We start from the raw sequence: 25,984 nt of genomic DNA on the forward strand, positions 1-25,984 counted from the left end.
GTGCAGCCGCATCTGGAGTATTGTGTGCATTTTTGGTCGCCATATTATAGGAAGGATGTGGAGGCACTGGAACTGGTGCAGAAGATGTTTACCAGGATGTTGCCTGGTATGGTAGGAAGATCATATGAGGAAAGGTTGAGGCACTTGGGGTTGTTTTCATTGGAGAAAAGAAGGTTTAGGGGTGACTTGATAGAGGTGTATAAGATGATTAGGGGTTTAGATAGGGTCGACAGTGAGAATCTTTTTCCACGTATGGAGTCAGCTATTACAAGGGGGCATAGCTTTAAATTAAGGGGTGGTAGGTATAGGACAGATGTTAGGGATAGGTTCTTTACTCAGCGAGTCGTGAGTTCGTGGAATGCCCTGCCAGTAGCAGTGGTGGACTCTCCCTCATTATGGGCATTTAAGCGGGCATTGGATAGGCATATGGAGGATAGTGGGCTAGTGTAGGTTAGGTGGGCTTGGATCGCCGCAACATCGAGGGCCGAAGGGCCTGTACTGCGCTGAATTCTTCTATGTTCTATGTTCTATGACAACGTAAAAGCAAAAGCAACATAAATACATACAATGTAGTGACGATTGGAGGGAAGCCAGAGGATTAGGAAGCCTTTAAAAAACCAGCAGAGGACAACTATAAAAGCATTTAAGGGGCAGAGAAGATGAAATATGAAAGTAAAGTAGCTAGTAATATGAAAGGAGATTGCAAGAGTTTTATTGATATGTAAAAGGTGAGAGAGAGGCAAGAGTGGACATTAGACCATTGGAAAAAGAGGCTGCAGAAGTAGTAATGGGAACAAGGAAATAGCAGAGGAACTGAAGAGATACTTTGCATTAGTTTTTACACCAACAGCGTATCAGAACTTCAAGAGAGTTGGGGGCAAAGGTGGGTGTAGTAGCAATCACTAAGGGGGAGGTGTTGGGAAGCTGAAAGATCTGAAAGTGGATAAATCACTGGACCAGATGGACTACATCCTAGAATTCTGAAAGAGGTAGCTGAGGAGTTTGTAGTCATTGATGGTGATCTTTCTGAAATCATTGGAGTCAGGGAGGGTCCAAAATGACTGGAAAATACCTTATGTAATGCCACTGTTTAAGAAGGGAGGGAGGAGAAGACAGGAAACTATAAGCTGGTTAGCCTGACCATGGTCATTGGTAAAATATTAATGATGAGATTGCAAAGTATTTGCAAGTGGATGGTAAAACAGGGCTGAGTCAGCACAGCTGCCTCAAGGAGAATTCTTGCTTCACAAATTTGTTAGAATTCTTTGAGGAAGTAACAAGCAAGTTAGACCAAGGAGAGCCATTGGACATAATCTATTTGGATTTTCAGCAGGCCTTTGACAAGGTGCTGTACAGGAGGCTGCTTCATAAGATTAGAGTCATGGTGTTAGGGGCAAGAAAATGGCATGGATAAAGGATTGGCTGATTGGCAGAAGACAGAGAGTAGGGATAAAGATGTCTTTTTCAGACTGGCGGTCAGTGACAAGTGGAGTACTGCAAGGGTCTGAGTTGGGACCACAACTATTCATATTAAACATGAATGATCTGGATAGAGTCATACAGCATGGAAACAGAACTATTGGCCCAATTTGTCCCTTTCTGAACCAGCGCTATTTTCCTGCGTTTGGTCCTTATCTCCCTAAACCTTTTCTATCCGAATACCTGTCCAAATATCTTTTAAATGTTGTAATTGTACTCTATCACTTCTTCTGGCAACTCATTCCATATATGCACCACCCTCTGTGCGAAAACGTTGCCCCTCAGGTCCCTTTTAAATCTTTCCCCTGCCACCTTAAATCCATACCCTCTAGCTTTGGATTCCCCTACCCTGGGGAAAAGACCTTGGCTATTCACCTTACCTATGTCCCTCGTGATTTTATAAACCTCTATAAGGTTTAGAGTTATGCTCCAGGGGTAAAAGTCCCAGCCTATCCATGTAACTCAAACCCATCTCGGTATCATCCTTGTAAATCTTTTTTTGCACCACACCCATTTTAATAACATCAGTCATTAAACTAAGTTTGCAGATAACAGAAAGACGGGTGGATGGGAGGACTGCAAAAAGACTTGGACAGGCTAAGAGAATGGGTAAAGAAGTGACAGATGGAATATAATGTGGGAAAGTGAGAGGTTATGCATTTTGATAGGCAGAATAGAGGCATAAATTATTTTCTAAACAGGGAAATACTTCAGAAATCTAAAGCACAAATGGGCTTGGGAGTCCTAGTTCAGAATTCATTTAGGTTTAACATGCACGTTAATTTGATAGTTAGGAAGGCAAATGGAATGTTAGCATTCATTTCAAGAGGGTTAATAATACAAGAGCAGAAATATACTGCTAAGGCTGTATAAAGCTCTGGTCAGACTGCATTTGGAATATTGTGAGTTGTTTTGGGCCTTGTACCTAAGGAAGGATGTACTGGCATTGGAGGGGGTCCAGAGGACGTTTACAAGAATAATCACAGGGATGAAGGGCTTGTCACATGAGAAGCTGTTGAGGACTCTGGGTCTGTACTTGATCGAGTTTAGAAGAATGGGAAGAGATCTCACTGAAACTTACAGAATACCAAAAGACCTGGATAGCGTGGAATGCAGAAGGTGTTTTCACTAGTCAGTGAGACCAGGAACCGAAGTCATAGCCTCACAGTGAAGGGACAACCCTTTAGAACTGAGTTGAGGACAACTTTCTTCAGCCAGAGAATGGTTAATCTGTGTAAATCATTGCTGCAGAAAGTTGAGGAGGCCAAGTCATGTGCCTAATAGGTTAAGATAGATAGGTTCTTGAATAGCAAGGGGATTAAGGGTTACAGAGAGAAGGCAAGAGAATGAGGTTGAGAAATATATCATGATTGAATGGCCTAATTCTGCTCCAATGTCTTAGGGTCTTATAGTTATGAAAACTTGATCTTAACAAGGCCATTTGAAATTTGTGCTAGTTCAAACAGATCCATTTTCACTCTTCCAAGGGACATTTGTCCAAGCTCTTGTATTGCAGTAATCAGGACTGGGGCACAACAAATCAAACTTAGAAAGGGAATACCAATTTATACAGCAATGAGAAGAGGGGCTGCTTGGTTGGACCGTGGTTAACATAAGAATGCTGCAGAACAATTAACAGTCAGTTTTAGTTTGCTAATTATACTCAGACCAAGCAGGTACAACTTTATTGATGAGGGTGTTCACATTAAGGAATGCAGCAAGCATTGGCAGTCTCCATAACCCTCTCTTCAATGAAAAAGGTGCAACTTATGGAAGTTCTTTGTGCTTTCAAAGAGTAGGGTCGAAATATATGTAACTGAAATAACATAAAAATGAATTACACTGCAAGGCCCAACTGATAATCTGAAAGTGATTTCCAATATATTTCTTAATACCATCAGGGTTACTTAGTAAATGTTGTCCAAAATCAGAGTCGCATCTAATGTTGGATGCAGTGTTCTAATGTTTGCAAACACAGGTTGGTTGAACATGGTTGGCATGGTTTCCATGTCAACATCAGAAACATGGAATATCCAACACTTCTGAAAGTTTGATGGTCCTCTCAGTCAAGTATGGCTAAATTATATAAAATGAGTTGTCGTGGCCTGAGAAAGATTATAATTTTGATTATAAAGCAGTTCACGGCAAATTGACTGATCTGCTCTGTGGCTCTCTAGTATGGGCTGATAATATAGTTGATGAGAGTTATGATCATTTTCTCTGTGTTGTAAGAACTGTCCATGTCGTGGCCCTTGGCTCCAGAAACCTCCACATTACATGGCTGAAATAAAGCCTCTCAAAAAACTGTTGATAAAGTCTCAGGGAGTATGCCTACTGCCCGGATGTTATCATCTATGCATTCGATGGCCTATCACTTCTCTGACGCTGTCTGGTTAATTTACCTCTCTTTACAGTCTCTTGGTTCCTCTTCTTCCTCCTGCATTTATATCACAAAAGGTGTGATTTCATTGTACAGTCCCCAGCTACTAGCTCAGGAACACTTTTCAACTACTGCATCTTCCAAAACTATTGCAAAATGTAAGGAAGTGAGTAGAGATAAAAATAGAAACTTCAGTATCTGCAATAAATCCGAAGACATGACCAAAAGTACCTACAAGCAGTTTCAGTATGTAGCTAAATAGTTCTGCCCTGTGAACAGGCCTTGGCAGACTGTAGTTTGGAATGCATGAGAAGACAGCAATAACAAATTTAGAACATATGATGTCGTCCTAGCGTAATGCTGAAAATCTCTGGTGTTTATGCATCATCAAGAATATGGTGCTGGAAAAGCACAGCATGAGAACTGATGGCCCGGGCATAAGCCCCCCCACCTGGCCATTCCTGATGAGGGGCTAGCGCCCGAGGCACCCCCCATCCCCGATGCCACCCAGCCTGCAGTGTCCCCCTGGCACAACACCCCCGAGTCTGGTCTCCAGTATCTGCAGTCCTCAATTTCTCCAAATGTTTATGCATGCTCAGGTACTTCAACAGATGGAGATGCAATGTACATTAGCCCTATCAGAAATTTCTAACTTGGTTGAAATGCAATGCTGAGCTCATCCATTCTAATAGAGTCAGCAATCAGGGAAGGAGCTCTAGCAGAATTTTATCAAACTTGGTCTACCTAGGCCAAATTAGTGGTCCAATCATAACTGATTCATCACCAGCCAAAGCTATAACATGGGTCTGTAAGTAACTTGCCCAGTGAGTAATGACAGTGAGCATTCTTATGTACATTTTAAAGATTTTGAAACAAGAAAAATCAAATTGTGAAGCTGCTTTTAATAAACTCTTGCTATGTAATTCTCAAATAAAAGCAAAATGCTGTGCTGGAAATCTGAAATCCCCAGAACTGAAGACGATGCATTTCGGACCCAAAACGCCACTTTGCTTCCCTCTCCAAAGATGCCGCCAGACCCACTGAGCCTCCCCAGCCCTCTCCGTATTCATTTATGACACGTAATTCTGTTTGGCAAAAACACAATTTAAAAATATTTTGGAGAGGTCTATTATAAACTAATTTCCAATGTGGTTGCAGGTGTAGGCACTTATTTTAAGTTTAATCTTACAATACCGAAACACAAAGCTTAAGTGGCTGTCATGATTCATAGAAAGTTTCTCAGGAACAGAGCTCCTTTGCAGTTTCCTTTATTTGTTAGAGTCAACAGACTTGACTTGTTCTTTGATTGATAAGAGAAAAAAACCTGGTCATGGTTTAAAACAGGATGTGAAACAACACAAAACAATAAATTTTTTGTAGAACAGATTGCTGCTGCACATAATTTTGAGCAAATTGTTGGGGTAATACCTTTCTAAACCTGTATACCTGACAACAGTATTGCTGTCTAATAGACAGTAAACTATTAGACAGCCACTAACTCCAATGTGCTGGCTTGAGGGTCTCTGATGAAATGAAAAATTGAGATTTCACAGACAGTTCTTACATTTTTAACAAATCATTTAAATAGACAGATTGAATCATTGGAAGAAAAAAGTAATCATCTAAGATTCCCATTTCCCTTCTGCTTTGAGGAAATCCATTAAAGAAAAACCTTTTTAGAATTAGTTAAGCAAACATTGTGATAGTACTTAACAGCTGGCTGTCACGTCTTTCATTCATGCTTGCTATTGTTTGTTTTTTTCAAACATTAACAATAGATTGTTTAAATATATCACTTACTTTGTCATTTTTCCATTGGCCTGTGTATATTATACCATTGTGTGTTGTATGAGTTCCAAATCCATTTCTCTCTAGTGCACCATCTTCAGTCCTTGTGCATTCCCCATCTATAAAATTATGTACAACAAATTGACTTGGCCAAAGTTCCCCAAGGTTGGAGAGAATACGTAATTGAATTGATGTATCAAACCTGGACAGTAAAACTCCAGCACTTGCAATATGAACTAAATCTTGAGATACTGAAATATAGAATCTAGCTTGCCTGCTCAGCTGGTTAAGGTGATGATTAACTATATAACAGAGAACAGGATCAGAATTGTAGCAGGTATAAGATGGAGGGAGGGGTAAGGAAATTGGATTTTGGTGCTTATGGAAGGGAATTAAGTAAGCAAGAAGTCTGACATGTCTGAAAACCCTAGATGTTGAAATTTATTAAGGTGCAATTATTTCCTAACATCTCACAGCATTACTGCTTTAATAGTTAAAGATTCACATGATATGCTGAGCAATGTGAATTTGCCAGGGTCAACACATGAGGGCACAGGAGTGATTGATGGGTTTGTGAAACTGACATACTGGACATTATGTACTATCATGGTGGTCTAAACATTGTGTGAATCAATATTTATTAAACTTATGAACTCAGTAACTTGCATTCACTTTTAAAGACACTGTGTATGTCCAAATAGATGGTGCTGCCATGGTTTCTCTGTGAGACTTGGTTCTCATAAATTTCTTTGTTGAATTCCATGAGAAATACGTCCTTGTGAAATGACAACTAGTTTCCTAACTATTTCTTATTTCTAGTATGTAGATGATATCTTTACTGTACTTGAATCTGTAACTGCACGTAAGAATTTCCTTATATGTCTTAATGGGCTCTGTCCTATGCTTGAATCCACCTTTGAAATGGAACAGTCAAATTAACTCCTTTTCATCGAAGTCCTGGTTGAGAAGTCAGCTAGGGGTTCTTTGTTACTGTGTACCTACTTTCACAGGCTATTCCTATCTTTTCACATGCTTAATGATTGGCCTAATGGCAATCTTATAAATAGTGCATGAGTCATTTGTTCACTGTATAAATGTGATACTGAAAAAGGGTGCATTAAGGCTATCTTGTGGGATAATGGCTCCTCAACTGAGATACTTCCTTGCTATGTATTGTGCAAACTAATGAAGGACCCAAGGGTAATCACTCTTGCTCCTGAAAAGTGACCAGTTTACCTCAGATTACCGTGCAATAGTAAAATATATCAAAAATTTGAAAGACTTTTGCGCAGAAGCCACACAAATGGTATTCGCTGTTAACAGGATACTGCTATCTAGCCAAAAAGATGTTTTGTCTTTCACCCAATTAAATAATGTGGCATATGAATTTCAGTGCTGATGTGATGTCAGGTACGTAGGTTATACAACCTAAAGACTGGCGGATTGTGTCAAGCAGTACATCCCTTCAAATTTTTGGGGCTGCACAGTGGCTCAGTGGTTAGCACTGCTGCCTCACAGCACCAGGGTCCCAGGTTTGATTCAAGCCTTGGGTGACTGTCTGTGTGGAGTTTGCACATTCTCCCCGTGTCTGCATGGGTTTCCTCCGGGTGCTCTGGTTTCCTCCCACAGTCTAAAGATGTGCAGGGCATGTGAATTGGCCATGCTAAATTGCCCATAGTGTTGGGTGCATTAGTCAGAGGGGAAATGGGTCTGGGTGGGTTGTTCTTTGGAGAGTCTGTGTGGACTGGTTGGGCCAAAGGGTGAATGAGGTGAATTGGCCACACTGTAGGGAATATAATCTAATATAAGGTACTGACCATACCAAATCAGCTCAGGCTTAAAAAACTTGAAACTCTGTGTCCAATATTAGATGTGATTCTGCAATTGGACAACATTTGCTGTATAATCCTGAGTATGCAAACCAATTTATGATTGTCAGTCAGGCTTGAAATGTGGTGCTGTTCGGTGTTTTGGAAGCTACATGTACGTTTTTAAAAATTCATTCATGGGATGTGGGTGTTACTGACTAGGCTGGTATTTATTATCCATCCCTAATTGCCTTAGAAGTCAATTAAGAGGGCAGCAAGGTGGTTCAGTCGTTAGCACTGCTGCCTCACAGTGCTAGGGACCCGGATTCGATTCCAGCCTCACGCAACTGTCTGTGTGGAGTTTGCACATTCTCCCTGTGTCTCCATGGGTTTCCTCCAGATGCTCCAGTTTCCTCCCACAGTCCAAAGATGTGCAGGTTAGGTGAATTGGCCATGCTAAATTGCTCATAGTGTGTAGGTAAGGTGCATAAGTCAAGGGTAAATATAGGATAATAGGGTATGGCAGTTGGTCTGGGTGGGTTACTCTTCGGAGGGTTGGTGTGGAATTGTTGGGCCAAAGGGCCAAAGGGCCTGTTTCCATACTACTTGATTATATTCTATTCTAGAGTCAACCACATTGTTGTGGTCAGAAGGCACAGACAGGTGAAACCAGATGAGGATGGCAGATTTCAGGTTAAACCACCACCAGTAAACTCTCTCTAATGAGTGGGACTATGGTGACCATGCCTTTACTCCTAATACAGGTTATACAAATACAGAATCAGTTCCTCAACATAACTCAGCAGCTGCACATTAGGAGGGTAGGATCATCACAGCAGATTGTGCCACAACTGATCAATGCCATGTTTGCATTGTGTCAGCACTTTGCTACTGATGAGATCAACCAGATTGAGAAGGTTTTTGTGTATACTGCAGCAATGCATTCCCATAGGTACAGGAATAAATAGACTGCAGATATATATGGTAACCATTGCACCTTCAAATCAACCAATATCTGTCAACTGAAAGGGATCCTCAAGGTTCAACTGGTAAGTGACCACTTGTTTATACAAGATATCCTGAAAACTGCCACAATTGTTTTATATCGTGAAGAAAAGGGGACTACTTGTGAGATCTTTCATGTACGCCCAGACTTTCTTTCCCCACACCAGTGCCCTCAAAGCAGCTGTGTGAGGAAGAGATAGTCACACATCTCCTGCTTGAATGTGCCTTTGCAAAGGAAGTCTGGAGAGAGATGCAGTGATTTTTGTTGAGCTTCATCCCAAGCAACTCCGTAACACAGGATCTGTGTTCTACCTGCTGTATCCCGGGACAGACTTCAAAATAAACAATAACTCTGCCTGGAAGGATATAAACTCATTGGTCTGCTTGAAACTTGTTGGTCTTCCAGTGCAAACAGTTGACCTCAACCAAGTGTTGCAGACCGGCACATTCCAAGGTCCAGGGCTACGTTCCGAGGAACACACTAAAGCTTGGCACAGCAGCCACCAATGTGCAGTGAGGCAAGACTACTGACTGAGGTCTTTCTGCCAAAGTACAATGGCGGTTCATTCAGTTGTCAGACCCTTCCAGTGCCTCAATGTATTTAAATATAGTCCTGCAGAAGTACAAAATGCCTTGGGTTTTATGGAACTGCAGTGAATGCCAAATTCCAGTGTTTATTTCTTCTTCATGTTCTTCAATATTTTGATCTCAACCACTTTCTGTGGCAGAGAATTGCACAGGTTCACCATTCTCTGGGTGAAGAAATGTCTCCTCATCTCAATCCTAAATGGCCTACCCCATATCCTTAGACTGTCCCTTAGTCCGGGACTCCCATATATCTGAAATCCTTCCTGAGTTCACATTGTCTCGTCCTGTTAGAATTTTATAGGTTTCTGTAAGATCACTCCCCATTCTTCTACACAACACTGAATATATAGCTAACCAATTCAAATTCCCTTCATATTATTATGAAGGTGTAAAGGTGTTCTGTTCCTGTTCCTCTTTAAGAGAGAGAGGAAGCTAGCAAGGACTGACTGAAAGCATAGAGTGTTCTGAAAAGGGTAAAACTGTTAACATTTGGTCAAAACAAATAGCTGGAGTTGCGTTGCCATAAAACAAAAACAAATTCAAGTTCGACCAATCATTTTAAATAGCCCCACATATCAAAATCCAACTGAATTTGAATTTAATGTTTTGATGACATCAAACCAATGAAATGATCTGATGTTTGGGGGTATAAAACCAGTTAGGGAAAACAGCTAGGGAGAGAACTGCCAAGAAAACGAACAAGTATAGACTGCTAGCCGAATAGTTCTCAGAAAGGTACCTGTTCATATGAAAGACCTGTGGAGCAGAATACTGAAGAAAAGATGACAGAGGAAAATCTACAGAGGAAGATACAAAGAGAAGATTCGACAGCTGACTGGTTTTGAAATTTAAGGTTTTTGTGTAAATCTTAATCAGGGTTTTTATCAGACCAGTATTGTAGAGTGGAAGGTAAAAGATAGGTTTAAGAGAACGGAGTTGTAAATAGTTGTTGGTTTTAATATTCTCTGTTGGACTTAAAGAATAAAACTGTTCATTTTTACTTTAAATGGTGACCTCTTCGATAGCTCTTTGCCTCTCAAAATTTACCAGATTACAGCGCGAGGTGAGCTTTTCTGTGTGTAGGGTTTAAATTAACAGAGGGGTTTTCCTGTGTCATAACTGTTTGGGGGCTTTCATTTGGATAAATTTGAACAAATTAAAAAGCCTAGTAGATTTAAACATCTGCGGGTTCGTGTCCAAGATCTTTGAATTAAATATAGGAGACAATTTGTTTAATTTTCGTTACTTGTGGTTGGTTAAATTAAAAGTGAGAAAATTGGTTTTTAAAATTGCTAAAGAGGTTCTGGGGTTTGAAGATGATTCTCAAATTTGCCAAGAAAGAAAAATGGAAAGAAAAAGGCCATACATTTTCTTTAAAATTAGCAAAGAAGTTAGATTTGGGTTGAACCAAGGACAAAAGGAAAGCTGAAATTGTAACGAAATTACTCAAACACTAAGATGTGTCAGAGAAACAGACAAATGCAGTAGAGGTAGAAAAACTTAAATTACAATTAAGGAAAATTGAGTTAGAAGATAAACAAAGGGGGAGAGAGAGAGAGAGAGAGGAAAAAGAGAGAAAGTTATTAGCTGACCAAAATGAGAGAGAGAGAAGAAAGGGAGAGAGAAAGAGCAAGACAAAGAGAAGAAAGGGAAAGAAAAGGGAGAAAAGGTTCCATAGCTAAGCAAAAAGAGTGAGAATTTGAATTTGAGAAGTTGTGACTTCGTCAACAAAGTCAAGCTAACAGGTTGGGGATTAAAAGATAAGGTAGTGATAAATGCAAATACGTCAAATTTCTGCCACATTTTGATGAGAAAGATGTTGAAGCTTTCTTTATCTAATTTGAAAAATTGGCTAGGTCGATGCAGTGGTCTGAGGATTTATGGGTAATGCTAGTTCAGACTAAACTGATAGGAAGAACTAGTGAGGTATTTGCCGTGCTGTCAGATGTGGGATCAAGAGATAATGAAGGTCAAACAGGGTATTTTAAGTGCTTATGAATTACTACCAGAAACATATAGACTGAGGTTCAGAAACATAAAGGAGGAAACAGGTCAGACTTATGTTGAGTTGAAAAGAATTAAACATAGTCATTTTGATAGATGGGTGTGAGTCTTAAAGATAGAGAAGACCTATAGAGAGGTTATTCTGCTGGAAGAGTTTAAAAACTCACTTCCAGAGATGATAATAATTCACGTAGAGAAACAGAAAGTTCAGGAAGTGGGAAGGGCAACATAATTAGCAGATGAATCCATGTTGGTGCATAATACAAGCTTTCGGCCAGAATTTCATCCCGTGAGGGATAGAAATTGGGAAAAGGGGAGATCCTACACTACAAAACAAAGAGAACACTGGTAATTGTTCACCATATGTTAAAGAAGTCCAAAAGGATGGAACGGAGGTGAAAGGCCTCAGGTGTTTTCACTGTAATGGAGTGAGAGACAGAAAATTACAGTGCCGGTGGTTTCAGAATGGCACTGGGAAAAGGTGTTTTCACTGCTAGAAGGTGGGACATGTAAAGTCACAGTACTGGCCGTTAAAGAAAGGCAGTGTGGGAAAAGATGTGGTAAAAGAAGCTAAGCCAGTGGTATTAGTGAAGGTAGTAAAGGAAGCCTCAAAAAGAGCCAAGGAGCTGGAGGAGAGTGTACTGCTAGGCATGGCTGGGTATAGAGTTAGTACCTGATCTCTCCAAAGGATTCGCCTCATGGGTAAAGTTTACTCAGAAAGAATAGGGGGAGATGGGCAAGAAGTTATAATTTTGAGAGATACAGGAACTAACCAGTCTCTAATAATAAGAGATGAGCGAATGTGCACTCTTTCTGATCTGTTACCTGAGAGTGTGGTAATTTGTGGGATAGATGGACAGAAATTTAGCGTTCCCCTATATAAGATCAGGTTGGAGTGCCAACTCAAGACTGGGGAAGTAACAGTGGGAGTGATTGACAGAGTGTCAGTTCCAGGAATTCAGTTTGTTCTTGGGAATGATTTAGCAGGATCCAAGGTGGAAGTGACAGCTCTTGTTGTGGAGAAGTCCAAGAAACTGGCGAGTTAAAACAGAAATATCCTGGTATTTTCCCAGACTGTGTGGTAACTGTATCCCACTATCATAAGTCACAGCATGAAGCAAAAACTAAAGAGGAAGATGAAGGAGTTGAGGTTCAGTTAGAGGACATCCTGTTTGACATAATGGTGCACGAAAAACCTGAACAGGCAGAGGGTCAGACAGAAGTGTTTAGTCCTGAAAGTTTAAGGAATTTGCACAGAAAGACAAGACAATAAAAAGATATATATGTGGATGCATACTCTGAAAAGGAAGCAGAGAATATTCCTGAGGGTTATTATCTGAAATATAGAATCCTAAAGCAATAATGGAGACCACGGCAGAGGAGAAATGGGCTGATTGTGTTACCGGTAGCATACAGACAGGACATGTTATGGGTAGCACATGAACTAGGCGTAGGAGGTCACCTCGGGATACAAAAGACTCAGGCTAAGGTATGAAAACATTTTCACTGGCCTGGAACACACAAGGATGTGGTTAACTTTTGTGGTACATGTCAGACATGCCAAATAGTAGGTAAGCCACAGGCGGTAATAAAACCAGCACCATTGTTGCCAATTTCTGCTCTCAAAGAACCTTTAACTTGGGTTATATTTGATTATGTAGCTCCCCTCCCAAGAACTAAAAGTGGGAACCATACTTGTTAACCATAATGGATATGTCTACCAGATTTCCAGAGGCAATTCCATTACAGAGTATTAAGGCAAAAAGGGTGGTAGAGGAATTAATAGCTTTCTTTACATGGTATGGACTAGCCAGAGAGATTCAGTCAGACCAAAGGTCTAATTTTACTCCTAGGCTGTTTAAGGAGGTCATGGATAGCTGAGGTATACAGCACTTTAAATCAAGTTTGTATCATCCTGAATCCCAGGGAGCTTTTGAAAGGCGGCATTAGACTTTGAAGACCATGTTGAGAGCATACTGTCAGGATTACCCAAATGATTGGGATAAAGGTATCCCATTCATATTGTTTGCCATTAGAGATTTCCCAAACAAATCTACTCAGTTTACTCCCTTCAAGTTAATATTTGAGCATGAAGTGAGACGCCCTTTGAAATTAATTAAAGAAAAATTGACAGGACCAAAGTCACAGATCTCACACTTAGATTATGTACCAGAGGTGAGGGAGAGATTAAATTGAGTAGATGATTTAGCTACAGCACCTAAATAGGGCACAGCGTGGAATGAAGCAGGTGGCAGATAAAAGCTCTGAGACTCGGACATTTTCCCAAGGGGTTGACGTGTTAGTACTGTTACCAGTGATAGGAGATCCCTTCAAAGCCAGGCTTAGTGGTCCCTATCAGATTGAGAAAAAGTTGAGTCGGGTGAACTATCGAGTGAAAATGCCAGATAGAAAAAATACTGTATCGGGTATGCATTGTGAACATATTGAAACTGTATTATACTAGAGAGAAAGAACTGGAGAAATAGGTATAGTTACCGTAGAGTGAGGAATCAAATCCAGATGTTGTGGATTTTGATGTGCCTCAAAATAGATTACAAAATGAAGAAGTCCTTGAGGAGTGGTATAGGTTAGTGAGCTATCTGTCTCAGGAACATAGAATGCAGTTGAAAGGTTTGTTGCTGCAATATGAGGACATATGTAAGAATCAGATGGGGAGGGCTAATGCTTTTGTACATGAAGTAGACATAGGGAATACTGCTCAGATAAAACAACGCCCCTATTGGCTTAACCCTTCCAAAGCCAGACAGGATATCATCAAACCGAGCCAGAGCGAGTGGAATTCACCAATCGCCTTAGTTCCCAAACCAGACAAGACCCAACAATTGTGCGTGGATTATTAGAAAGTCAACGCTGTTACAAAATCAGATTCCTATCCATTACTGAGATTGGAGGACTGTATCAAGAAAGTTGGACAAGCCAGTTACATCATCAAGTTGCACTTACCATGTGTTACTGGCAGATACCTTTATCAGAGACGGTGAAAGAAATTTCTGCATTTCTCACCCCAAATGGGCAATATCAATTCAAAGTGATGCCCTTTGGAATGAAGAACGCACATGCCACACTCCAAAGACTCATGAACAGAGTTGTAGCTGGATTAACAAACTGTGCAGTCTATTTGGACAACATAGTGATCTTTACTAAGTCCTAGAAAGATCACAAGTACAGTTGGCAGAGCTCTTAGAACAACTACAGGAAGCAAAACTGGTGGTAAACTTAAATAGAATGGAATTCGTGAAAGCAGAGGTGACGTTCTTGGGACATAATCAATCATGGAAGGTTGACCCCACGGAACGCAAAGACGAAGGACATTGAGGAATTTCCATGACCGACCTCAAAGAAAGAGGTGCTTTGATTCTTGGGACTAAGCAGATTCTATCAGAAGTTTGTTCCAAACTACAGCAGTGCAATGGCACCGTTAACTGATTGGCTGAAGAAGAACACAAAGTTTCAGTGGACAGAACAGTGCCAGGAGGCATTCGACCATTTGAAAGCAATTTTAACCACCAAACAAATTTTAGCTACACTAAACTTTTCAAAACCTTTCAAAGTTGCCATCGATGCTAGTGACATAGGAGTTGGAGCTGTACTGATACAAGAAGATGATGATGGGATTCAACTTCCAGTTGGTTACTACTGAGTTTGGTACTGGCCTTACAACGTTAATGTGTATGTAATGAACAATGCATTGGAGATGGTTTAGTACATGGATCACAGTCCGCTTGGAATGCTTTGAAGACAAGAATATGAAACAATTTTGTTGGAGAATGTAATCACAGATGCATTATCACAGATTTAACTGATAAAGTATAGGTAAGATTGATATTTATCCAATGTTATATACATACAGGGAGAAGTTAAGGTGAACTTACATTAAAGTCATCTGTATTTTATGGTTATCTGGTTAAAGAATCTTTTCATTATGGTGTGTTTTTTTCTGAAGGGGGGAGGTGTTTTGAAGGTGTAGAGATATACTGTACCTTTAAGAGAGAGAGGAAGCTAGCAAGGACTGACTGAAAGCATAGACTGTCCTGAACAAGGTAAAACTGTAACACTTGGTCAAAACAAATAGCTGGAGTTGCATTGCCATGAAACAAAAACAAATTCAAGTTCGGCCAATCAGTTTAAATTATGCACCAGATACCAAAATCCAAATGAATTTGAATTTATAGTCATAGAGTCATAGAGATATACAGTATAGAAACAGACCTTTCGGTCCAACCCGTCCATGCCGACCAGATATCCCAATCCAATCTAGTCCCACCTGCCAGCACCCGGCCCAATCCCTCCAAACTCTTCCTATTCATATACCTATCCAAATGCCTTTTAAATGTTGCAATTGTACAAGCCTCCAACACTTCCTCTGGCAGCTCATTCCATACACGTATCACCCTCTGTGTGAAAAAGTTGCCCCTTAGGTCTCTTTTATATCTTTCCCCTCTCGCCCTAAGCCTATGCCCTCTAGTTAGTGTTCTGATGACATCAAACCAATGAAATGATCCAATATTTTGGGGTATAAAACCAGACATTTTGAACAGTTAAGGAGAAATAGCTCTCTGAAAGGTATCTGTTCATATGAAAGCCTGTGGAGCAAAATACTGAAGTAAAGATGACAGGAAAATCTACAGAGGAAGCTACAAAGAGAAGATTCGACAGCTGAGTGGTTTTGAAATTCAAATTTTTTTGTAAATTTTTATCGGACGAGTATTGCAGAGTGGGAGGGAAAAGATAGTTTTAAGAGAAAGTTGTAAATAATTGTTGGTTTTAATATTCTCTGCTGGGCTTAAAGAATAAAATTGTTAATTTTTACTTTAAATGGTGATCTCTAGGGCAGTTTAGATTAGATTAAATTAGATTTCCTACAGTGTGGGAACAGGCCCTTCAGCCCAACACGTCCACACCGACCTTCTGAAGAGTAACCCACCCAGACCCATTCCCCTACATTTATCCCTGACTAATGTACCTAACACTATGGGCAATTTTGCATGGCCAATTCACCTGACTTGCACGTCTTGGGATTGTGGGAGGAAACCAGAGCACCTGGAGGAAACCCACACAGACACGGGGAGATGGTTGACTGAGTTAATTCCAGGCATGGATGGATTTTCTCATGAGAAGAAGTGGAGTAGTTTGGGTTTGTTACTCACTGTGGTGTAGAAGTATGAATGGCAATCTTATTAAAAGATACATGATTCTTCACGGATTTGACAGGGTAGATGCTGAAAGATTGCTTCCCCTTGTGGGAGAGTCTAGATATCATAATCTTGACTAAGGTTACCCATTAAAAAAACAGAGAGGAGAACGTCTGTCTACCTTGAGAAAAGAAATTTAATCTAGGGAACTCTTTACCATGGAGGGCTGTCAAGGATGTGTCATTAAGGATATTAAAGGATGAGACAGACAGATTCTTAACCAATATGGGAATCAATGATGTTCTTTGCCTCTCCAAATTTACCAGATTATGGCACAAGGTGAGCTTCTCCATGTGTCAGGTTTAAATTAGCAGAGGGGTTTACCCCGTGTCATAACAATATGTCAGCACTGCCATCCCAGGAATCAATCCAGTAAGTCTTTGTTGCATTTCCTTCATATCCAGAATATTGTTGCCCAGATAAGGAGACCAAGTCTGTGCATAATACTCCAAGTGTGGTCTCACCAAGACCCTGCAAGACTGCAGCAAGACACTCCTGCTCCTGTATTTGAATCCTCTTGCTATGAAGGCCAACATACCATTCACCTTCATTTACCTGATGCGCCTATATGTTTACTTTCAGTGCCTTGTATACAAGAACACACAGGTCTCATTGCACCTCCACTTTTCAAATTTATTACTATTCTGATATTATCTGCCTTCTTATTTATGCGCCCAAAGTGGATAACCTCAGATTTATCCACTTTATACATCACCTGTAATGCATTTGCCTACTCAATGAAATTGTTCACATCACACTGAAGCATCTGTGCATTCTCATTGCTGTTCATCCCCCACCCAGCTTTGTGTTCATATAGCATGAAGGTCAGTGACACTGGTGGATTGTCAACTTGGGATGCAACTGAAAGGGATGGGTGCAGCTGCAAGATTTACTGGTAGAAGAAATGATGTAGAGAGGAAGGCTATGATAGGCAGAGTAAGGTGTTTTATGCTATAATGCACCATGATATTAAACTTTCTTGCCCTGATTGTGTTATTGAATCTTCGTGGCCCAGCCTCCAGAAACAAGGCCCTATTTCTGTTGCTGATCCCCACTGGAATGCCTGCATGTTTTTCTTAGGACACCTCCTTTCTCCAATTTATAAAGAATAGAATCTCCCTGTGGCTCTCACAATATTATCTCCAGTGTGATGCCACCTTGGCATCCGTGCAGATTGTGACTCTATGAAAAAATATTAACAATATCAATTCTAACCTCGGCAGAATTCCTTTAAATATTGGAGCTGAAATAGACTGATGAAAGTTACCTTTACACTCACCCACTCTAATTAAGAAGCCAGTAGGTCAGAAGCAAATGAAGTGGCTGGGTTAAAAAGTAATTGACAAAATGCCACTGAATCTCCCAGAGTCCTGATTTACTGCTGATCTTCCCCACTGCAAATGGTGTCTAAATGTAACATTCAGCCTATTATTACACCTGTAAATAAATTATGAATGATAGTTTAGGACCTTTTGTAATTTCACAGTAATTAGGAATTTTCTGCCATTCCTGTGACTTGAGGATCATCCTATTTGTGTTTCAGTCAGCACCTTACTATGGTTTAGGAGTTAATCATTACATCTAAATTACGCAAACCAAAAGATGGCAAAAGAAAAAGACACAGGTTTCAATTCATTGGCTAGTCACAGAAATAATTTTGTTGAAAGATACTAACAAAACATTTTCATAAAACATATGTGTACATGATTAGCAAATGACAGAATTTTAGTTCACTTTTCCCAGCATCCTAAATGACTTAACCCCTATGGCTACTGCAGAGGCAGTGGTAGACTGCTCTGATCTCTGTGACTTTGAGATACTTACAGCTGACAGCCACTGGGGCTTTTGAAGCTTGAGTGCCCTGCCCATGATTGTTTCACCTGCATCTGTGCAGGGAAAGATTTGGCAATTGAGAGGCAGCATGGTATGTATATCTGGAGAGATGGTGGAGGCAGTCCACTGTTTCAAATAGAATTCCTGCTTCCATTTTTCACGATCAGTCCTCTTCTGGTTCGGTGGCATATCATTCCTATCCCTGTGGGACTGTAACTAGGAAGAACTTGTAAGACCACTGCAATGTGTCTATCAGCCTGATTAAGGTGTCACAAATGGCGGCATCCATAGTTTGTACTGTTGTCATCAGGACCTACAAAGATGGTTTAAAGTTCCATAGAGAAGGCCACTATCTCCATGGAAGCCTTCCTTGCTATGGGTCAGCAACAATAATCCACAAATGTTTGAATTGGCTTCCTCCATCCTTTTTGATATTGTGGAACATGAAACTGGCAGGACTGTTACCTTGCACATTGCTAATGTCATAGAGTCATAGAGATACATAACATGGAAACAGACCCTTTGGGGGTCCTATCCATCCATATCCTATGTAAATGTTCCTGAGTTATTTCCTTTTCATTGATGCCTCCCCAGGTTCAACACCTCTGATCAGCTGTGCATGTCTTGCAAGGAGCTATGTCCTTTGAAATGGATAATCACCACTGTTTGTACTCAATTGTGAACTATGATTGTTGTTAATGTAGCTGTTTTATGGCATGACTGCTTCACAATTAGGCAACTATATTACACTGAAAACTTAAAAAATAATCCCTTTCTTGTTAACAACAATTTTATTTTATAAATATTTTTTAAAAATGTCAGTGTCCAATGAGCAGCAAAATGTTCACAAAGTATAGTTAACACATCAACCTTGTGACTTCCATACTTAAATGTCTGCCTAGAAAACAAACAAACAATCATCCTTGGAAAGAAATGGAAGGAAGCTTATGTGACAGCGAGAATGCTGTTTTTTTACCAAATATTTTTAAATAATCATTGTGTATGCATACAGAATAGATTTTGGACAACAGTGTATGCTTCAATGTAATCAGTTTATGAAGAATTACATAACACATTCACTTAACAATGTTCTTTTCCAGAATTAACTGATGAAATGAACTGTCTATTTCACACTTTTCATACTTTTCATACTTTTCCAGTTGTGACTAAAACTTTAAAAAAATCATTAAATTCACTAAAACAAAATTAGGATAAATTTAATAAGACTTCTGTTTCGAGTGATAGCCAGAAAGAAAAATCTTCTAACCTTAGATCACAATGGTGCAATAAAGTCACAGTTTTTTTTTCATTTGAATCCACGACTAGAGTTTAATCTCCCATTTATGTGATTAGCTTCTAACACCAAACACATCAAATCCAACTGCAGCACTTTTGAAAAGTTGTACGTCAATAATTTCTTGTGAAATAAAATATTGTTTAAGTATCCTAAACCTAATAATTCTAAACCATAATTAGGTTCGAAAAACATTGTGAGAATATGCAATGCAGAAATTCAGAAGAATTTTTGCAATCACGTTAATTGCATTTTGTGAAACTTTTGCTGCTCGTTTTTCAAAATATTTTAAAAAAACAAATTTGCTGTTAACAGAGAAGGGATTCCTATTTAAGTTTTCAGTGGAATACAGTTGCCCAATGATGAAGCAATCATGCCAAAAAACAGATGTATTAACAACAATCATTGTTCACAATTGTTATATAATAAAACAACGTGGTGGATAAGAGCATATGATACAAAACATCCTGATTTCAGCAGCTCTAAGCAAGTGTTAGTTATTGGGCAAGAGTATCAAGAAAAAAAAAATCAACCCACGAAAGAACATTTTTAAATGTTATGATAGAATTCTGCTTTACTGCTGTCAACTACCATTTGGAACACAACTGGAACTCCCTCCCTAGCGGCATTCTGGGTGTACTTACATTAAATGAACTGCAGCAGTTTGCTATTCTGTCAAGGGCAACCATGAAAGGGAAATAAATGTCAGTCAGTGACACCCACATTTCCTGAATTAATTTTTAGACATCAACTTATTGACTTACCATATCTATCTTGATTGGGAAAGATGACATGCACATTGAAAACTTCAATAATTGCTTAAAGAAAGACAAAGAGAATTGTGACTTCAATTAACGTTGTATAGTAGATGTATTAAGACTTTTTTGCTTAGTCTCCTGATTTTGACATTGCATAAATAAAAAATGAACTGCACTCTGTGAATCAATGTTTATGTTGTGCACTGGTAATAATCTATTCAACACATTTCTCCTTGCCTCTCTTGCGTGTTAAAAATATGCATTTTCCCTGTAAACAATTTGGAATGAGTTGGAGGAGGGGAAGCATATTTCCTCTGTACATTGTGAGTAATAAAACATAACCATATATTTTATAAACATGTTTACCAGAGATTGAACTTATGACTTTTGAAGTCTGCATTAAGTACATTTATTCACTGGCTAAATTTAACAAGACTTTTGTTTGGTGTAGCAGCCAGAAAGTATATTTAAACTTTACATTGTGATGGTACAATAAAGTCACAGGTTCATATCCTTTGAATCCACTGTAAAAACAGTACAATGGAGTGATGTGGGACAAGCTTGCAAAGTTAGATTTCGGGATTTAGAAAATAAGACAAAGAATTTCAATCTGGATCACTGAGAGGCTGGATAGCAGCCAAGTTTATCAAGGATAAAGGTGATGGCTGAGTGTGGTGCAGTATGTGAATGGTGAGATTTTGAACAAGATGGACCATGCTGGTGAAGGATTTGGTCAAGCAGGTCACAAGGGTGGTCCAGAAATAAAGATGACTTAAGAAAATAAGAAATGAAAGTTTCAACACTGATGTGGTTGAAGGCAGGCAATGTCATGAAGGTAGAGGTTTGATAAATGATTCTTCATTCTGAATCATAGTAATAAGGTCAGGATATACCATTGCAGTGCTCTGGCCACTTTGTGTGTAAACCAGGCAGTAAAATGGATCACTGATTCAAAGTGAATGAGCAGTTCACAAAAGGTGAGCTAAAGGCAGGAAGCTTTTACCAATGGTTCAATAAGATGACTTTCCTTTCCCTGACGTTCAACTGCAGAAGTCTGAATCATATGTATAAAGCACTTAAACACCTTTGCCTAAATTGATATTATTACATGGAGCAAGCTGTGGATATCAGTGAGGAGAATTGAAAATTGTTCTACTTTAGCATAAATGTCAGTATCGAACACCCAGAGATTAGGAGAAGTACAAGTATTCTCTTGCTATGAAGATGTGGGGTGCACTGTACCTTTAAGAGAGTTAAAAGCTGGTAGAGCTACTTGACAACACCAAGTGTTCTTAATAAGGTAACAATGTAACAATTGGTCAAAAGCTAAATTATCTGGTTGCCTGGAAATGACAAAACAGATTAAAATTAGGCCAATCAGTTTAAATAATACCCCAAAAAATACCAAATCCCAATCCAGTTTGAATTGAGTATATTGACAATTTTAAAAGCCAATGACAAAATCCGATGCTTTGGGAGTAAAACTCCAAGGAAAATTGAGCAGTAGAGAGGAGAACTGCCAAGCCAATGATATCAATCATACTGCCCAGAAAATAGCTCCCTTAAAAGGTTTTCGATCAGTAACTTGTGAAGCAGGCTCCCCAAGAAGAAGAAAAGAAGACCGAAATACAGAGTAGAACGAAAGCTGCCTGGTTTTGAGATAAGACATATTGTTTTGTAAATCGTAATCGGGAGTTTTATCGGACTAGTATTGTATAAGGGAAGGTAAAAGATAGATTAGAGTAAGGACTTGTAAATAGTTAATAGCTAATTATTCTTTGTTATAATTGAAGAAATAAAGTTGTTAATTTTTACTTTAAATAGTTCTTGGCCACTCGAATTTTACAGATTACTGCACGGGATAAATCTTTTCTCTGTTGCAGGTTTTAAATTAAGCAGGAGAGTTTACCCGGTGTTGTAACACTCTCTATAAACATCAACTCTCATTAACTTAGCAAACTAGGAAGGGCTAGTGTGAATTATGCTGCTTCTGTTTCTGGCCCATCTCAGCTGTGTGGTTGACGTTTTTTGCAATGGAATCATGCTGGCCTGCAATGCCATTGACCTTTCTCAATTTTATTGAATTTAAGACATAAGAGATGAAAACCCTGACTACTAGGAAACAATATTCTAATCTTGTGTACCAACCTGGCCTCAACTTTAAAATCTATTGAAATCAAAACATTTAACAGCAATTAAATAACATTGTCTAATCCATTTAACTTTGCCTGAAGTATTCAAATTTTCTGAGTTGGGATGAACAATGATTTTCCACTTTAAAATAGAAAGGTGTTGAAATAGGTATCAAACAAAAGCAAGAGGTTAAAAAGAAGCCTTACCTGCTTTTTCCTTGGACTGAGCTTTCTTTCTTGGTTTCACTACAACAAGACAGGAAATATAGAAATTAATGGCAACTTGAAATATAGTCATGAATATCTATGCAAAAAACTGGAGTTTATGCACTGCCAATGGCCAAGATGGTGATGAGGAGGGGACTGAGATTGCGGTCTGTGCCACCTTCCTGCCTCCACGCTGATTAGGATTGTGCCATCCCTTTCGGGGATGATTAATGCCTAATTATGGGTTTTTATCACTGCTGCTGGTGTGGTCTGTTGCCATGTGGGCAGCACACCATGCAAACTTGTGCAAGTTACTTGAAATCTCCTGAGTTGGATTCCTCATCTAAAGGCACTCCATGTTTGATTGAGAGACATTGTTTTAATTTTAAATATATACTTTATTCATAAAACCGTCTCTTTATAGATATTGTCAAAATCCAATTCAGTTCTGTACAGTAGCATATCAAGTAAACAAAGAAGTATTTGAGATTGACTCCATCCAAACAACTGACAATTTCACCAAAGGAAACAATGGGGCTTGCTTGGAGCTACAAACCATCTTCCCAACCATTCATACACACCATCTCTAACCAGTGATCGGGTATGGTAAAATTCATAGTAAAGGGTCATGCAGGGTGGTTTGTTCAGCAAGGCAGGAACAGTCTATGACTATGACTGGCATTGATACCTTATAGGTTAGGGGCTGAGGGGGAAAGGTGGGCAGATAAAGGCAGATAGGTCAATTAGCCTACAAGGTTTAACTTCAGCATTGACATGCCACTTATTCCACATTATTTTAATCTGTCCTGCAAAGGTATTACATAAACATATGTAATATAGAGAGATAAGTGTGGTTCCAGCTTCATATAGAGGCTATAAATTTGCGAGCCTCTCAGTTTGATTATTTTAAACATATGAACAAGATAAAGATGAGGTATGGAATTTCTGCATATAACAGAGAAATCGAACTAATACTGAAATTAAAGAGTTTCTAGAAGGTAGAGGAGGGCGGCCTTACAATTTTAGTTAGTCGCTACAATTTAAAGTTTTTGTGAGGAATGCAGTTTGAGAGTAAAAGTTAGAAATTAGGGTCTAGAGGTACTGTTACGGCTCGAGTTGAGGTGGGTTAGTGACTAGTGACTAGGATTACAGTTAGAAGTTGGTGGCCGGATTAAGTTTAGGATTACAAATAGGATACAGTGACGAAAGTTAAAGTCAGGGGCTGGAATTAGAGGTCAGTAACAAACGGTAAGATTAGGGTTAGGGTTGGAACCCGCTATTGACAACGGTATTGTCACTCGTTTCTTTTAAATCTAAATAACAACTATTGGACAAAAGCAGCATAAACGGGCAGTGGGTAAACTGTGGGTTGCCCACAGCTGAGTATCCCCGTCCCTAGGTCCACGATCCAGGAGATTAACAACAGGCGGCACTTACCCGGCATTTTCAGCGGCCGGGACGGTAAAAGTTTTAGTTTTAGTTTTCCGAAGTGCCCCTCCCCCAACTGAAGTGGTCTCTATGTTCATCAATAACGCGGTGACTTTAATTCGGTGAAGTGAGGAGACGGACGCCGAGTCATCTCCCTGGTAACCAGCGCCGCATAAACCCGGAAATATAAGGAAGTCATTTCCGGGTCAGCCGGCATTCCCCCTGCCAACCTGGGCTTGTGTGTTAAAACCAAGCTGGAGGAGCGTGGAGACTTGGGCTGTGTGATAGGGTTGTGCGAGTGTTGGTTGTTTTGCAAATGTTACACGTACCAGCCTTCGATTTGAGACGACTTTCTTCACCGGAAGTGGAAGAACTAGCGACTTTAAGAGCTAGTTTCTTCCTTAAAACGTCTTTCACGACCTCGGGGTATTACAAACACTTGGCAGCCAATGAGTATTTTTTTGAACTATCTGTTGTAATGTAAGAACGGAGCTGGCAATTTATGCATAGTAAGGCCCAGCAAGGAATGCTATTGATCAGAAAGTGTTTTGTAGTGATGATGTGCCTCAGAGAAGGTCCGCGGTTTATTTCTCCACATCTTTCGCTTTCCTCTTTCTGTAGGAGTCTCTCAGTTTCGATTTCTGTGAGCAATGTGACTAGGGAAAATAATACGTTCCTGATGCTTTCCTCATTTGAAGGAAACGCGTCATTATTCACGCAAGATCCTTTGCCAAAAAGTGGCTGTTGCTGTTCGAGTTTTTAATTCTATCACCATCGCCACCGTTGGCTAAGGCTTGTAACCTTGAGCGTGAGCTGATTTACAAAACGGCAGAAATGAGCACCCATTGATGCTTTAATTAAACTTGCTTCCTAGGGTGACTTTTTGTGTGGGGAGAAGACAAGTAATAAAGAATGTCACAATTGAGCCAAGATCACAGGGAGGTTGAGGGCTACTGTCTATATTGTCCTTTTATGAGTAGGGAGGTTTGTACCGATACCGTGGGGAAGGGAAGGGAAGGGAAGGGTGCTGCCAATTCGTTAGCAGCTGGCAGGGAGGAGGAAGCAGACACAGAATAAATTCAGGATTAATGAATACCTGATAAAACTCAGAGCTGGGATGCAGGACAGAAAGCATAATTCTGGGATAGTCATGGCAAATCCCTAAATCTTACATGCTAGTGATGTTGTTGGCTAAGTATTTAGACCTCAGATAGGTCTTAATTTAATGCCCCGATTGATAGTGTCTCTGACACTATGTCATTCTTTCAAATGCTGTACTTCTAAATCAACCTGGAATTTTGTGTTCCAGTGCTAGGTGTGGGATTTTCCATTACCAAGAATTTTGACTTGGAAGTATGAGTGTTATCATTGTGATATCGGTTCCAGTTCAATGAGAATGACTGATATCCACAAGAACAATGATATGCTTGTCTGGATGTTGATCGCCACTCTCAAATCTTTCCTTTTTCTAAAAAAAAAATGTGTATTTGGTGTTTGTCATTCTCAAAAGAACGTAGCTTCCCATGTTAGAAAATAAACTCGTAAAATTTGAAATCAGAAAATCATGGAGGTAGCATCTTTTTTCTGATAATTTGAAGTTTTTTTTCTGCTGATCTGATGAGATTTGATGATATAATTGATGAGAAGCTGATTCACTTTGTATAGAATAGCTGAACCTGAAGAGGAGCTTGGAGAGTAAATTGAAAGTTAATCTAAGATAGCAATATTTCAGTGGTTTAGTGGCTAATTTATGGAACAGGCTAGGGAGATGTTGAAATACTGTTGATTCAAAGGAAATTTATATTTATTTCAGAAGATGATGTTTTGGAAAATTGTATTGTATGCTATTCAAGGTTTGTGAGAAGATTTGTAGCTCGGGTGCTCGTTGCTGTGGTTCTGTTCGCCGAGCTGGAAGTTTTTGTTGCAAACGTTTCGTCCCCTGTCTAGGTGACATCCTCCGTGCTTGGGAGCCTCCTGTGAAGCGCTTCTGTGGTGTTTCCTCCGGCATTTATAGTGGCCTGTCCCTGCCGCTTCCGGTTGTCAGTTTCAGCTGTCCGCTGCAGTGGC

General features: G+C 39.7%; 2 protein-coding genes across 6 annotated transcripts in view; one reads left to right on the forward strand and one right to left on the reverse strand.

The window, feature by feature from the left end:
- Nucleotides 1-24,088, reverse strand: part of morn2 (MORN repeat containing 2) — a 41,691-nt gene extending 17,603 nt beyond the window's left edge. Inside the window, exons 1-4 of one of the 2 annotated variants that reach the window (XM_043696400.1) lie at nucleotides 23,927-24,088; nucleotides 22,490-22,528; nucleotides 20,157-20,210; nucleotides 5,660-5,766 (exon numbers count right to left, since the gene is read on the reverse strand). In XM_043696400.1, coding sequence (XP_043552335.1) covers nucleotides 5,660-5,766; nucleotides 20,157-20,210; nucleotides 22,490-22,528; nucleotides 23,927-23,933 — 207 coding nt within the window. In that variant the 5' untranslated portion in view covers nucleotides 23,934-24,088. The remainder of the gene's footprint in view (nucleotides 1-5,659; nucleotides 5,767-20,156; nucleotides 20,211-22,489; nucleotides 22,529-23,926) is intronic. The other variant, XM_043696401.1, reaches the window with a different exon arrangement.
- Nucleotides 24,089-24,171: 83 nt separating this feature from the next.
- The window catches only part of dhx57 (DEAH (Asp-Glu-Ala-Asp/His) box polypeptide 57), a 117,126-nt gene continuing 115,313 nt past the window's right edge, over nucleotides 24,172-25,984 (forward strand). Inside the window, exon 1 of one of the 4 annotated variants that reach the window (XM_043696376.1) lies at nucleotides 24,172-24,343. The gene's annotated coding sequence lies outside the window, so the exon portion shown is untranslated. The other 3 variants (XM_043696377.1, XM_043696379.1, XM_043696378.1) reach the window with 3 other exon arrangements.

Source organism: Chiloscyllium plagiosum, chromosome 9, assembly GCF_004010195.1.
Source record: "Chiloscyllium plagiosum isolate BGI_BamShark_2017 chromosome 9, ASM401019v2, whole genome shotgun sequence".
Lineage (NCBI taxonomy): Eukaryota > Metazoa > Chordata > Chondrichthyes > Orectolobiformes > Hemiscylliidae > Chiloscyllium > Chiloscyllium plagiosum.